Source organism: Strongylocentrotus purpuratus, unplaced genomic scaffold, assembly GCF_000002235.5.
Source record: "Strongylocentrotus purpuratus isolate Spur 01 unplaced genomic scaffold, Spur_5.0 spur5_scaffold_6, whole genome shotgun sequence".
Taxonomy (NCBI): Eukaryota; Metazoa; Echinodermata; class Echinoidea; order Camarodonta; family Strongylocentrotidae; genus Strongylocentrotus; species Strongylocentrotus purpuratus.
The window spans coordinates 22,168,773-22,183,834 of NW_022145612.1; the positions used below are offsets into that span (position 1 = coordinate 22,168,773).

The 15,062-nt window shown below is 39.5% G+C and overlaps 1 protein-coding gene across 1 annotated transcript in view; it reads right to left on the reverse strand.

The window, feature by feature from the left end:
• LOC579797 (DNA replication licensing factor mcm2) overlaps nucleotides 1-9,769 on the reverse strand; it is a 14,752-nt gene extending 4,983 nt beyond the window's left edge. The window contains 16 exon segments of the mRNA XM_030972109.1: nucleotides 101-263; nucleotides 845-1,009; nucleotides 1,766-2,016; nucleotides 2,467-2,496; nucleotides 2,499-2,559; nucleotides 3,549-3,740; nucleotides 4,170-4,304; nucleotides 4,618-4,825; nucleotides 5,166-5,385; nucleotides 5,716-5,826; nucleotides 5,829-5,889; nucleotides 6,348-6,433; nucleotides 6,838-6,960; nucleotides 6,963-7,006; nucleotides 7,330-7,520; nucleotides 9,629-9,769. Coding sequence (XP_030827969.1) covers nucleotides 101-263; nucleotides 845-1,009; nucleotides 1,766-2,016; nucleotides 2,467-2,496; nucleotides 2,499-2,559; nucleotides 3,549-3,740; nucleotides 4,170-4,304; nucleotides 4,618-4,825; nucleotides 5,166-5,385; nucleotides 5,716-5,826; nucleotides 5,829-5,889; nucleotides 6,348-6,433; nucleotides 6,838-6,960; nucleotides 6,963-7,006; nucleotides 7,330-7,520; nucleotides 9,629-9,634 — 2,047 coding nt within the window. The 5' untranslated portion in view covers nucleotides 9,635-9,769.
• Nucleotides 9,770-15,062: the final 5,293 nt, after the last annotated feature.

Consider the following 15,062-nt stretch of genomic DNA (forward strand, 5'->3'; position numbering starts at 1 on the left):
GTTGCCCTAGGTGGTAGTTGTCCTAGGGGGTAGTTGACTGGGGGTTGTTATCCAGGGGGTAGGTGTCCTAGAACCCCTTCCAGATTTGACGAGACAATACTTACAGGTAGCTTGTCTAGATTGGTGTCAGCATTTGAAGGATGATGCCTGATGTGACTGTCGGTAACGAATCTAGCTAGCAGTTCATCTTGAACGGGGTCGACGGTGTCTCGAACAACACACAGGATGTCAAAACGAGATAAGATGGGTTCTGTCAGGTCAACCTGAATGTGTGGACAAGAACAGAACAGAAATGCTTAGAAAGTGTTGATCAGCACAAGAAATTTCAACAAGGATCAGTCATATGACACGCTATAACTTAACAAGTTATCTTTGAGTCAGGTAAATGGATGTAAAAATTTGGGGATAGAGAAAGCAGAGCATATAAAGAGAAATAGATGAGAGAGATACAGAGAGAGAAATAAAGAAAAATAACAGGCATTCATATGGGGCAATCTATCTGGAAATTTCTATTGTTTTCAAGCCTGAAAGCTGGATTGCACTACTTGAAGCTACTTGCGCCCTCTATAATCAAACAACGCCTTAGCGGTGCCCGTTGGTCCCCCATGATCCCCTTTTTCTTATGTGAATTGAGAGCTGGTTTGATGAGATAACTACCTGTCTGTGACCATGCAGGAAGGTTTAATCCCTTCTGGCCAAACTAATGCAGATAGGCTTTAAAAGTATAGGAAGTAAACCAAACACTAAACATGCACCAAGCCCCTTTTTACACTGGCCTCAACAGAAGACATCACACAAACAATACACAGACTATCCTTTAATTTATCAAAACCTCCTGACTTACATTTTCTGAGAAGGTGAGCGAGGGGTTGTATCTTCCACCGATGGGGTTAGCAGCCGCCATGATGCTGCATCGAGCCTGGAGTGAGGTGACGATGCCTGCCTTGGAGATGGAGATACTCTGCTGCTCCATAGCTTCGTGAATACTGGTACGATCCGAATCATTCATCTATGCAAATGACAAAGAATAGCACCTTGAGATTGCAGTTTGAGCTTATGAAAGTAGACTGACCAATGGTTACATTAATCTGAAATTCTGGCTACCATCCAGTTAAGAAAATGTATAATTATATCTGTCTCATCTTGCAATAGAAAGTTAACAATGCATTCCAATGAATCGGTCAATCATTCATTCAGATTTGTTCCAAGTAAACCTAATATGAACCGACTTCAAACTTTCAAGTTTCTGACTATGTAAAATGGCACATTCATGAAAGGCTCATCGTACTGCCTTGTGAGAGAGCAAGAAGGGCTTTTATTCCAGGAAATTACAGCCCTTCTTGATCTCAGCAGACATATGCTTTAAAGTGACTTGGAAACATTGCCCCAGATTCTGAAACAAAATCCTGGCTTAAGCTCATGCTGCAATGATAATTATAAACCTTTAGGTCAGTCAGGAACCCAATGACTTTTACAAGTCGATCGCCTGTCTGATTATCGAGATATTTATGATTGGAAATCGAAACCAAATTTTGCGTTTTCCTAACGGTTTTCATAACACTACAGTCTATTGGGGAAAACAAGTATGGTAAAACTGGTCACTCAAAGATCTTTACTTTTTTGAGGAACTTCTTGATCATTTTGAATCGCACATTTTTTAGGGCTTCAATATTACACCATATCACAGACACTGATAACAGGTAGGGACATGCATCTCAGATTTAACATTGTTAAACGATGCCTATAAGAATTATTCAAGAATTACCTTATCAAACTCATCGATGATACACACTCCCTTATCAGCCAGAACAAGAGCTCCAGCCTCCAGCGTCCACTCTCTTGAGACGGGATTACGCTGGACATAGGCCGTCAGACCAACGGCTGAAGCACCTTGACCCGTGGTGAACACTGCCCTCGGTGCCGTCTTCTCTACGTACTTGAGAAACTGGGATTTGGCTGTACCTGGATCACCACAGGCCAGGATGTTGATGTCACCTCGAACTTTGTGCTTTTGACCTGCACACAAAGAAAAGAGAAATTAATTTAGCAAACAAAAAAATGTAAAATTACAGCCATAATCATACTAGATATATAGTAGATTTTAGATTGTTTAAAAGTAGGATACAAGATCATACAAATAATGATTGATATGGTTCTTTAAATACTTTCTCACTTCACCCCTAGACCAAACACTATACCTAACCTTATCTCTACCCATTCACCTAAAGCCCAGTCACGATACTACTCATAACTTTATATTTTTCTCAAAAATGAAACCCAAACAAAAAGTTCCCAAAGCAGATCACTGAAACTATAATGGCTGATCGTCTCTGATATATTTCAGATCAATAAAGCGAGACAGAAAACTATGTCATTTACCTGATATTTCCATTAACTACAAATAATATAGAACTAAAATTAATATTGAAATTCAAAATGGGATCTGGAAGTAAAGAGAAACTTTACCTGGATTCTTTGGTTCCCCACCGAACAGGCCAATGCTATCGCTCTCTTGATGTCATCATGGCCGTAGATTGAGGGTGCAATACTGGCAAAGATCTGAAGAGGACCAGACAGATTGAATTTTTTTGTGAGACAAAGCATCTTTTTGAGGGAAGGAAGATGTCCAACAAGAATGACATGTTTAAATGTAATATTGCCAATCATATTAGATCACTTTTATTCTAAAAATGCCACTGAAGTTGACCTGTACTTCCTATGTCAAAGTACGCAGAAAGCTGTGCTGTGCGAAACTCCAAACCATTTTTTAATTTTTCTGATTCTAACTTTGAAAGTGCAAAACTTGTCAATCCCCTGGTCAAATAATATTGCCAATCATATTAGATCACTTTAATTCTATATCTGTGGCACCGCATTGAGAAGGCACACTTAGCTGTCATTCAAATGTACTGATTACCATAACATAAAATAAATATCTAATATCGACTGATTTACTGATACTGGTTACCTTTACACCAACATGTTTTGTTTAAAGTCTGTTTGTATGCTTTCAAAATACTCATTCATTTGGCACCTGAATATCTTAATGACACCCTCCAAATATATACACCATCTCGTAATCTTCGCTCAGTAACCGACATATGTAAACTTATCATTCCCAAATCTAGACTCTCAGCAGCTGAAAAAACGTTGTGCAGTAGCCTCATCAAGAATTGGAACAACATCCCCCTTTCTGTAAGGGAAATTACCTGTCTTGCCACCTTCAAAAGACCCCTTCAAGCTTACCTTTTCCCTCAGTGATCTGTGTGATCTACTTCCTGTGAAACTGCAAATTTTTGTTCTTTTTTCATATATTTGTATTTGTAAAAGCTATTGTATTTATTGTTTTTAGCGCTCCTAAATATCATATTTTATTATTATTATTATTATACAGCCAGAAAAAGATCTGTTTGTAAACAGCTCATGAAAAGAGTCGTTTCCAAGTATATAAAGATACCCTCAATGATGTTTCTTTACTGACTTTGGGAGCTGCAATGCTACCATAAACCATGATGCAAGTAGTAAACGATATCGATTATAATTCTTACCCTCTCTCCGATACGTTCATCCCTGGAGAGTGCCACTAAAGCCTTCACGTCGTCATCTGTAAGAGCACCGGCCGCCATCTTGTCATCTTTCTTTGTGATGTAGTTTGCTTGGATGAGGGTAGCAAAAACAGGAAACCCATTTGATGTGTTCAGAGAGCCGTCATAGTTGTTGTTGTACACTCCAGTTAGCTCCTGTTAACATATGATAGGTTTTGTGAATGATATTTTGGATGAACTCTTCAAGCAGAGACATACCTTTTTCAAGAATTAAAAGGTTTACCTACATAATAAATCTTTAAAAATTAATGATTTCAATTGAATAAAAAGAAAGAAGCATCCACACATATCTTACTTCACTTTTTGATTTGCCCGGCAATACATCGGATGAAAAGTATATCCTTCTAACCTGGTATTTTCTCAAAATAAATCTTACTTTTTTTAACAGAGTACATACTTCCTTCTTAAAAATATTCTAAATGATTTTACTTTCAGAACAAAACCAAAAAATGACAATTCAAATTATTTTCTTATTGTATTGTTTATACTATAAGAATGCCTCAGTAACTAACATCAAAATAGATACAGGATCAGAATTTGTTTTAAGTTGCTTTGAAAACTCACAATTTCATCTCCTGGCTTGCAGCTATCTACCAGATCAGCTAACAAGATGGCATCTTTGGATCTGGGGAGTCTTCCAGCTGCAACCTTGCCCGGACTCTCCTGGATGGTGATACGCTGGTAGTTCTGGTATAGGGTCTGTACAGGGATAAGCAACAAGGCAGGATATATGATATTAACCTTAAGATGGTTGATGAGCCATTGACAATTAAAACTGAGCAGAAATTGGAAAACATCAAGATGCTGCTTTTTCACTTTATAAATTTTGCAACTAATTATGAATGATATGAACAAGAATGAGATATATTGAGGCAGAGGATATAGTTGTTAACAGGTAGGGAATATAGAAGGGAATTAGGGGGAGAGACAGAGACAGAGACAGAGAGACTGAAGGACAGATATAGAATGAAAGAAAGAGACAAAAATAGTTGATGGAATACAATGGTATTACCTGTTCCATGTTGATTTCAAAAGGTCCTGTTGACTGACACTCTGGACAAGATCCCTGTCGGACCTCCTGGTTCTGGCTCTGGTAGAAAGGTCCAAGAACAAAACCACATTTGGGACAGTCATATTTGATCATACTGAGCTGGGGCATGATGCCTGTTGAGCTCGTCACAACTCCACTCGTTCGGATCAGTTGGTTCAGATGAAGCTGCCTGCAATATGATTGAAACAAAGATAACACATTTAGCAACATACCAGTAAATATCCATCAAACTCATATCAACGTATAGTAATACACACTGTCATATAGTGCAGAGTGAAGTTATACGAGAGACAGGCCTGAGAAGTAAACTACATTCATATCAATATTCATTACATCACATAACAAGAATAGTTTTAGAAGAAACTGTGGATGAATGTTCCAGATGATAAGGTAGGGAGAACAAATGGAAATTTTCATACACAGGAATATCATTTCAAGAAAATATTCCAGGATGCAAACTAACATTGAAACAAAACAAAAACAACAACTAGACAAGAAGTGAAACAAACCTGAGAGATCTGAGCTCTTCAACCAGTGGAAGCTCTGCAATGCGGACATGGATCTCCTTGGCGATTTGCTCGTACTTGGGGAACATGGCCAGGACGACTTCCTTGGCAGCTTCGTCAAAGATCTTGAGCATTTCAGTCGGTGCCTCGGGCAGAAAGTAGGCCAGGACCTGCTCCTGAGAGGCCAGGATGTTGTAATCAACAACCAGACTCTCTTTGTTGCCTAGACAACGCAAGAACACAATAAGGAATTATTTACTTTATTACTTCGGATTCAATCACATTTCTGCAAACCTCTGCACTACACAAAAAACAAGTGGGGTCATTATTTTCACTTGCATGACATTTGAACCTCAGCAAACTTCAGCAATCATTACAATGTGTTTTCTATGAAATACAGACAGATTGTATTCCTAAAATAAGAATTAAATCCAGTACATGGCATACATTGATCTTAATGAATATCATTTCATTGTCTTTTAATAGATTGTTTTCAAAGCAAATGAGACGGTAAAAATATAATTCCTTACATTTTTACTTCTGAACTTCTTACCTTCACACATCTGTCTGATCTTCTCACGGTAGACGTTATGGCCCTTGTCATCAACGAAGGTACAGAGGAAGTTCTTGAAACGATTGTAGATCTCCAGACGAGGAGCAGCCACGACACCCATTCCCTGACGGAGTGACCCTTCATGTCTTCGAGGTTCTCTATGCTCTCAATCATCTGTTTACAAACATCAATGAAGAGTATGTTTAAGAATATTTTTCAGAAACATTGTTTATCAGATTGTTACATAACTGTACTTCTTTTTAATTCTGACATCTAGAAAGTTCGAGAAAATAGCAATGAAATTGTAATCTTGGGAAAACATTCAGACATGACCCAAGAGACTCATCAGAATACAAATTGAATAGTAATATAGAGAGTACTGGTACATATTTATTAAATCATCTATCATTTCTACTATACTTTGAAATTATTTAGAACAGTAAGACAAAAGGCCTCAATCATGTGTAACTCCCAACTTTTTTGTGTTTTCGTGATCTAGCTTAAAATGCCAATGAATGCTCATTATGATATCCTTTATGCACTATTCTATCTTTAAAGCACCCATAAATGTTTCAATCCATGTTTTCATTAAGCAAATCAATTTCCAGACAATTATGCATTTGATATCATACCTCTTCGTCATCCTCAATTCCTTCTGCTGCCCTCTCTGCCATTCTCCTCCTTCTGGTTGGTCTCTCATCTTCTTCATCACTCTCCTCTGGAGAACACAAGATGGGGGAAATATAATCGTTTGTCATGAAATAATTACATTTTCAAGTTTAAGACATGTCTACACTTCTGTATGGCAGCTGAAAGAGCACATTTTCAACATGGATTAAACAAGTCGACTCCAGAAGGTATCAAACTATTTCGATTTCTTCATAAGGGGCATATTGACAACAAAAAACACCAAAAGCAAAAACATACAAACATACAAACAAACCATGGCAAAATCAAACAAAGAAGTTTTCCGATACAATCTAAACCATGAGAAATTATGCTTGCAGTATTAAACAGGAGTTTTACACATTTGACACGTTTTATTCAATTTATTACTTTCTTTATTTCTGTGCACATAAAAATCCCTAACATTTGGAGTATTTCCATAGGCTCCATATTTACCATAGAGGAGGCCAGGCCTCATACGCCCTTGTGCCAGAGCCTCATCACGATCCCTCTTGCGCATGGCTCTCTCTGCCGCAGCCCTCTCATCTGGCGCCATGTTGTCATAGTCTTCTTCATCATGTTGTCTGGGTCAAAGCGATCCAGTTCTGGGATGACACGATAATCTCTGCAAAGAAATAGTGAAGTGGATTATGACATGAATATTTTATTTTGCAACACTCCAATTCATAACAAATCTAACTTTTACTGTCAATGGGCAAGTCATTTAAGTGACTCACGAAAGTGCCATATAAAAATATTTTAATAATTTTTTTCCTAGGTCTAGCCTATAGCAGAAAAATCTGCAATAGGGTCTATAAATTATATAAAGGTCAAACACTATTTCCTTAAAATTGCTGCTTACTACAAAAATATATTTTCAAATGATACCCGTACATTGGGGACATTGCCCTTTCAACAGAAATATTTCAAAGGGAGTTAGATATCTACCTTTCAAAATTATTTCCAAAAAGTTCTTCTCCATCTTCTTCCTCTTCCACATCTGGCACTCCTCCGGGCTGGAGCTCAGACTCGTCTTCAAATGGAGGCAGGTCGCTTCGACCAGGACTAGACGATAACAGGCCAGAGCGGTCTGCAGCAGCTGGACTAGTGGGATCAGAAAAAGGCTCTGATGTTCGATCCTAGATGTGGACATAAATGGTAAGGAGGAAATTTAATTAGAACAATAGTGACATCACTTGCAACACAATTCAGACAGCAACATTAACTCAGTAACACAGTATCAACACAACAGTCTGAACAAAACTTAATTGTACAGTACGAACTGTTATTGTTAACAACATGTTGTTAGATCTTTAGATTCAGAAGTCAAAAGTATTTATCTGGATCTAGAAACTAGTGTGTTAGTCAGTGTTACTGTTAATTTTGACTGAATTTGAAGTCAAAGTAAGACAAGCAACAAAACAGACTCTCACAGTCACAGTCTCAGTCTCACACTCTCATTTTCTAACATCCGACTAAAGTAAATCAAAGCATTCTGAGCCAGAACATTTGACAGTGACATTTTGTGGGGCTCTCAATAATTTGATTCTGCCAATAATATCAATGGACAATGATGAATGACAGCGCCAGGCTTTTTCATTTCCAACTCCAACTTCCAATAATTTATAATCTCAAATCTAGACTAGAGTCTAGTAGACTCTAGACCGAATTTTCCGTCTCTTTCGTTCGTTAGCCTCTTATTGGGGTAGGGTCGGCTCTCTCTTTAGAGACGGAAACCGTCTAGAGTAAAGGAGCCCGTAATCGGCCAGCTCCCGTTTTCGGCCGATTGGTTGGATGCAAGGTAAAATCACTCTAAAATACATCGCATAATAGCATAACACATATCCCACACATACCATACCATGCCAGTGTCACTGAAACCACATTTGCAATGGAAAATATATCCTAAAATATCACATTTTAGCGATGTAATCGCCGGTCCCGCTACCCAAATCTGAAAATCGAGTATCTTACGCGTGTCTGTAAGAAATATGGGTACCATAAAATGAGCTTTATTTCAAGTATTTTTCAGATTTAGAGCCCGATTTTGTGCTAGTCGCAAGCTCAAAAGTATCTCATCGCATGTATTAAATCAATGCAGCCGCACACCGCGACGCACACACGATATCTCTGTCTAATTCAGATTCCAATATCCGATCACCGCTGTGCCTGTCTTCGGCCAGGCGAGCACCAGGGAGCTCCGGCGTGGGATACCTGCTCCGCCCGCTTGTGCTGTACATCAGCGCGGAAACGCACGGCGCGCGCGAGCGCTTCCTATTGACTTTGTACATGCGGCCGTAAACTGAAACGCTCGGCCGATAACGGGCTCCAAAACAGTGAAAATTGAAATGAATATTGTCATGGCAATTCGTGATTTTTTTCTGGGATTCTTTTTTTGTTTAAATAATAATAATATTTGCTTCATGATTAGAACAAGAAATGATAATAAATAGGAAGTAAAGAGTCCTAAAAATAGGATTTTGTCTTAAGTGGCCGAAAACGGGCTCCTTTACTCTATACACATTCCCTTGATCACGCCACGGCCATTTCAGATCGTAGCGTTTTGCCCCCAAAATCCCCCAAAATGTCATTTTACCTCGTGCATTTTATATTGTAAATTAGGCCTAGGCTATAATAAATCAGTTCCACTTACCAACTTGACTGAAATAATCAGTTTAATAGTCCCTTTTTAGGAATTTATGGGTCAAAATCGAAATCCATTTTGAAAATCTTTTTCAACATGGAGGGCAAAACGGGGGCAAAACGCTACGACCTGAAATGGCCGTGGCGTTATCAAGGAATGTGTATAGACGGTTTCCATCTCTAAAGAGAGAGCCGGCCGACCCTACCCCAATAAGAGGCTAACGAACGAAAGAGACGGAAAATTCGGTCTAGGTCTAAGTAGACTCTAGTCTAGCTCAATCAATTTAATAGACCTAGAATCTAGGCCTAATTAGAAATAGAATGTTACTTTTGAGTTTTTGTGGTGTTTTAACAGTTTCAATGGCTTTCAGATAAACAATTCTTCATTATTGCCCCATTCATGATTTGCATCTAAAACAGTCATGTCAGTGGATGCAGTACTTCTTACGACTAGACTCTAGACAAAGAAATGTCCACCATTTTTAAATGCCCAGACCACAACAACATTGAATTTGAAATGAAGTGACCAACAAACACACATGGCATGCCATCACACTCTCAGACACAAGAATTTGATCACACATTTCCTAGGTATAATACTCACAGCCATTTTTGCAGATATCTAAAGTTTCCTTCCACTTAAAAAACGAAACCTGGAGGTAAAAATCACTGGATTGCAGCACGGAACAGTTGTTGTTTTCGTACCTACTCGGCTCGCACGTTGACTCGAGATACGCGATGGCTCAGCTGTTTCCCGCAATAGCACACCCGTGATCGAAAACCCCGCGAAACTGATCAGAATTAGTCTCGACATACAGGCCCAAGAAATGATATTAGTCTGCATAAACAGACTTTGATTGACAGCCTTGGGCAGCTCTGGTGGACCCATAGACAAATTAAATCAGTGTATTTTGTTCGGGGATATAATTTTGTTGAGACTACATCTGGCGTCACCGAATCAAGAAAAAATATGTTGAAATATCTAGCAGGCAGACACATTTTTCTGCATCACTCTCTGATTTTTCCATTTAAACGTCTTTGGATTTTTCACTACTTAAGCCTAAAATAAAAACTTATTGTAGATCTATTGCCCTTTGCGACCGACCCCAAAATCTGAAAATCTACGGTCGGCATTTTTCAATATAATAATAATAATAATTTTCAATAATTTATTGCATTTTATCCCGGTTCCCAACATAAACAAATCTTCTGTGTGCCCATGCCTTGAGCCATATTAATGAATGGCCGTCCAGAGGATTTTTTTTATGTTGGGGACCGGGGTAAAATGCAATAAGTTATTGAAAATTTATTGCATTGTCTGTATTTTTTTTTATTTATGGAAACTGCCCCCTACCCTAGCCCCCGCTGCGTACAGTCATGGTACAGTGACAAAACAATGGCCTCGTAACTGTGAGGCCCCAGGATCGCCGTGCCTATGTGCTAGTGCCCTTTTGTGGGACATTAATCCTCATTACTGTCATTTATGACTTGAGGGCAGGGGCGTACGCAGGGGGGGGGGGGTTGGGGTTCAAACCCCCCCTTTGGTATTTTTATGTGTGTAAACCCCCTAAAACCCCCCCCCCTTCGGATTTTTTTTTTTTTTTTTTCATTATTATTTAGAAGAAAAAAGAAAAAAATATGCCCACGGCTAACCTAAAACAGGTGACCTTACCCCCCTCCCCCAACGAAGAAAAATGTCAATTTTTTAAATTTCGAGACCAAAAAAAAAAAAAAGTGTCCGCTTACCCCCCCCCCCCCCCCCCCCCCCCCCCCCCCCCCCCCCCCACTGAGCGACTTTTCGGCTGGCTGAGTCGTTGCGATTTTTTTTGGACTCAAAAAAAAAAAAAAGTGTCCGCTTACCCCCCCCCCCCCCCCCCCCCCCCCCCCCCCCAACTGAGCGACTTTTCGGCCGGCGCGATTTTAAATTTTTCGGGAGCAACATATTTTGGGCCCGATTTTAAACCCCCCCCCCCCCCCCCCTTGAAAAGATCCTGCGTACGCCCCTGCTTGAGGGCGTAGGTCCCCTAGTTAATAAGCATAGTTTCAAAATCCTACTCGATCAACACAACATTGCAAACCATGGTTTATTATGAGGTGAAAAAGATATGGATGGAATGATGACGCTAAAACACATTGTATTAAAGCATTAAAAACTGAGAAATATCAGCCGAAAGAGGGCGGGAAAAGGAAAAAGAAAATCAAAAACATTCAACAACAAAAAACTTTTCCGACCCGCGCCGGGCGACCGAGTCGGTCGCCGTGGGTAGGAAAAGTTTTTTGTACCTGAGGGGGGGGGAAGGGGGCAGAGTGCCCCCCCCCCCTGACGAGCTCCAGGGGAAAAAAGGAAAAGGGGGGAAGGGGAAAGGGGAAAAAAAGGGGAAAGAGAAAAAAAGGGGAAAGAAAAGAAAAGAAAGGAAAGGAAAGAAAAAGAAAAAATGAAAAGGGAAGAAGAAGAAGAGAAAAGGAAGAAAGAGAGAAAAGAAAAGGAAAGAAAAAAAAATGGGTAAATTATTTTGAAAAAGACCATGGCCGTACGCACCGGGGTGGGGGGGGGGGGAGGCAGTTGACCCCAGATATTTTGAAAACGTACAATTTTTTTCCTGAAAATGTTTAACAAAGCTCACAAGTAGTGAAGGCCTATACCAAATCCTTCAATTCTACTTTTGAAAATGCAAAAGTACCCTCATGACCAGTTTGGTCGCTCGAACTCATTTCACACCTTTTGTTTTTGAGTTTCTTCAAAAACTTTTCATGCATCTTTCCCCCTCCCCCATCAAAAAAAATATTCAGCATACGGCAAAGAAAAAGAGAAATGAAAATAGGAAAATAATTATAAGTGATAATTATAACAAATTCGACACTCTTCGCTGGCGCGAGCTGCCTGCTAGCCTGTTTTGTATTAATTGCTTTCACTTGCTCGTCCCCCTGAAAAAAGAAAAGGATTACATATTATTGTGTCTGCCCCGACTGGCCCCAACCTGCAGCCATGGCAACCATAACACCCAATTTATGTACTAAAAGAGACTAATTCATTTTTTCTCGCTCGCTACGCTCGCTCGCGAATAAATGAAATGGACATTGCTTTGAAAACAATTGTGCCCACCCTTGACCTGCAACAATATCATTAAAATGGAAGTGTTTTTTCGCCCTCTCGCCAAAAAGGAATTGATATCGTGTTAATCGCGATTGCGCCCGTCCCGACCTGCACCAATAAAAACAAGTTTATGTATTAATTTCTATTAAAAGAGAATTGATTTTTTTTTTGCATCGCTATGCTCGCTCATCAAAATGGAATTGACATTTCTAACAAAATAATTATGTGCGCCCCCTTGCCTGCAACGAAAATCCCAGCAAATAAGTACCGAACGCTATTTTGAGAGATATTGTTTCCTCGCTCGCCAGAATTGATGATTGATTGATTTTAGTGATTGATACATGAGTTTATTTGTTTTTTGTTTTTTTTTCCCCTCTCTTGCTACGCTGTCTTTACAATTAACATGCTCACCCCAACCTGTAACAAATTACCAGTTGATAATTATGTACCACTCACTAGCTATACGCTCCCTCGCCAATATGGAATATAAACATCACCTTAAAGGTATTACAAAGTTTGGGAAATTTTGAAAAATGGGTGGATAGTGATTCTTTACAATTTTAATATATTTGGATGCCCCTGTGGGTGTTTTAAAAACACCATAAATTTTAGCCCCTAAAACACTTCTGCTTTCGAGACAAATTGAATATAAAGATTTACCGGTGCTCCCGGTAAATTTTGATGAATTTCAAATAGCTCCTACGGCCGTTCAATGGTAGCTGCGACCATGAAAATCTCAGAGTATGTAGTTGTGGTATATAATTTCCGAACGAGAATAGCTAATCAGTCAATTTTAGTCCATAAACATTGTTTTATAGCTTAACTTATATATTGACCTTGAGAGGGAGCTATTCAACATAAAGTGTTTATTATTTACAATTTCATAACTTTAGAGTCGATTTCGACCGCGACAACGATCCCTGAATATTGTAGGATCGTATATGCTTCCAATATTTTCATTTGAACCAAATTCATGACCCCATACCAAAACTTTGTATTACCTTTAAACATGATTGTGTAAGCCCCGACCTGCAACAAAAAACCTGAAAATTATGCACCAATCATCATTTATTTTGTTTTGCCTGCCCACCAAATTGGGATTGACATTGGCTTAAACACGATTGTACCCTCCCCCGACCTGCAACAACGAATAAAGTTTATGTACCAATTCATTGAGGACAATTGAACCAAGTTTAATTGGTAATTAGTTTTATTTTTAAAAAAATTAAAAAAACGATTTTTTTTTTTTTTTTTTTTTTTTTTTCTTTTTTTTTTTTCTTGCTCGCTACGCTCGCTCGCCAAAATGAAATTAACATCGCCAACGTGGGGGAAACTGAATTCAGACAATGATTAACAACCGAGAACGGTACAACGAATCGTCTTCTTTCTCTAATAATTTAATGAAATGTAAAAGCTTCCGCGCTTCGCGCGGGAGAGGGGGGGGGGAACTCAATTCAGACAAGGATTAAGAGTCGAGAACGGTACTTTTTCTCTAATGATTTAATGAAACGTCAAAGCTTCCGCGCTTCGCGCGGGAGGGGGTATGGAAACCGAATTCAGACAATGATTAAGAATCGAGAACGGTACAACGAATCGTCTTCTTTCTCTAATAATAATTATTTAATGAAGCGTCAAAGCTTCCGCGCTTCGCGCTGGAGAGGGGAGGGGAACTCAATTCAGACAAGGATTAAGAGTCGAGAACGGTACTCTTTCTCTAATGATTTAATGAAACGTCAAAGCTACCGCGCTTCGCGCGGGAGGGGGGAAATGAATTCGAACAAGGATTAAGAATCGAGAATGGGACAACGAATCATCTTCTTTCTCTAATAATTTAATGAAGCGTCAGAAGCTTACGCGCTACGCGCGGGAGGAGGAAAACTGAATTCAGACAAGGATTTAGAGTCGAGAATGGAACAACGAATCATCTTCTTTCTCTAATAATTTCATTAAACTATGAAAGGTCAATGCTTCGCGCGGGAGGGGGAAAACTGAATTCAGACAAGGAATAAGAGTCGAGAATGGTACAACAAATCGTCTTCTTTCTCTAATATCAATTAACGAAAGGGGGGAGGGGAACAGCGAGCTGCCCGAATATGAATTTGTTATATCTTAACTCGTATATTTTGCTAATAAATAACACTTTCACAAAATACTATTATCCTCAAATTTTTGCTCGCTCGCTTCGCTCACTAGCCGTATTGTGAAACCAGAAAATTACTTTTCGGGCGAAAGGCTTCAGCCCCCCCCCCCCCCCCCGATGAAAATGTCCAAAAAAAATACATATGGTGCTTCTAATATGACATTGTCAGTTTTGGTATGTTGAGTTAAAAAAGGTCTGCGCAGTTTTCAAATTTTCGGCCCCCCCCCCCCTATTGGAAAATCCTGGATCCGCGCCTGTAGGGGGGGGGGGGGTTGCCTGCCCGCCAAAATGGGATTGAAATTGCCTTAAACACGATTGTGCCCGCCCCGAATTGCAACAATGAAACAAGTTTGATATACATGTAGCAATTCATTAAGAGAAAAGTGTATTTTCGCTCGCTAGCTAAAATGGGTATAAAATCACCCTAAACACAATATTGTTCCCGCACCCGGCATGGGACAATAAATTATTGGACCAAGTTTAAGTAGCAATTATTAAAAAAAGAAGGGATTTTTTTTTCTTGCTCGCTACGCTCGCTTGCAAAAAATGAAATTAACGTGGCTAACAAATGATGTGCCCCCCCCCCAGACTTGCAACAATACCGGTTTATATACCAAACGTTACTTAAATATATATTTTTTTCCCCCTCGCTCGCCAGAAGTGAAAATTAGCATCGCCTTTTTTGTTTTGTTTCGATCTCTTGCCCCCCCCCCCCCTCCCCCTGACGGTAGGACCGACCCATGTTTTGGCACGCAAAGGGCAATATAGCAAGTTTTTATTTTAGGCCTTATAAAGCCCGCGGGA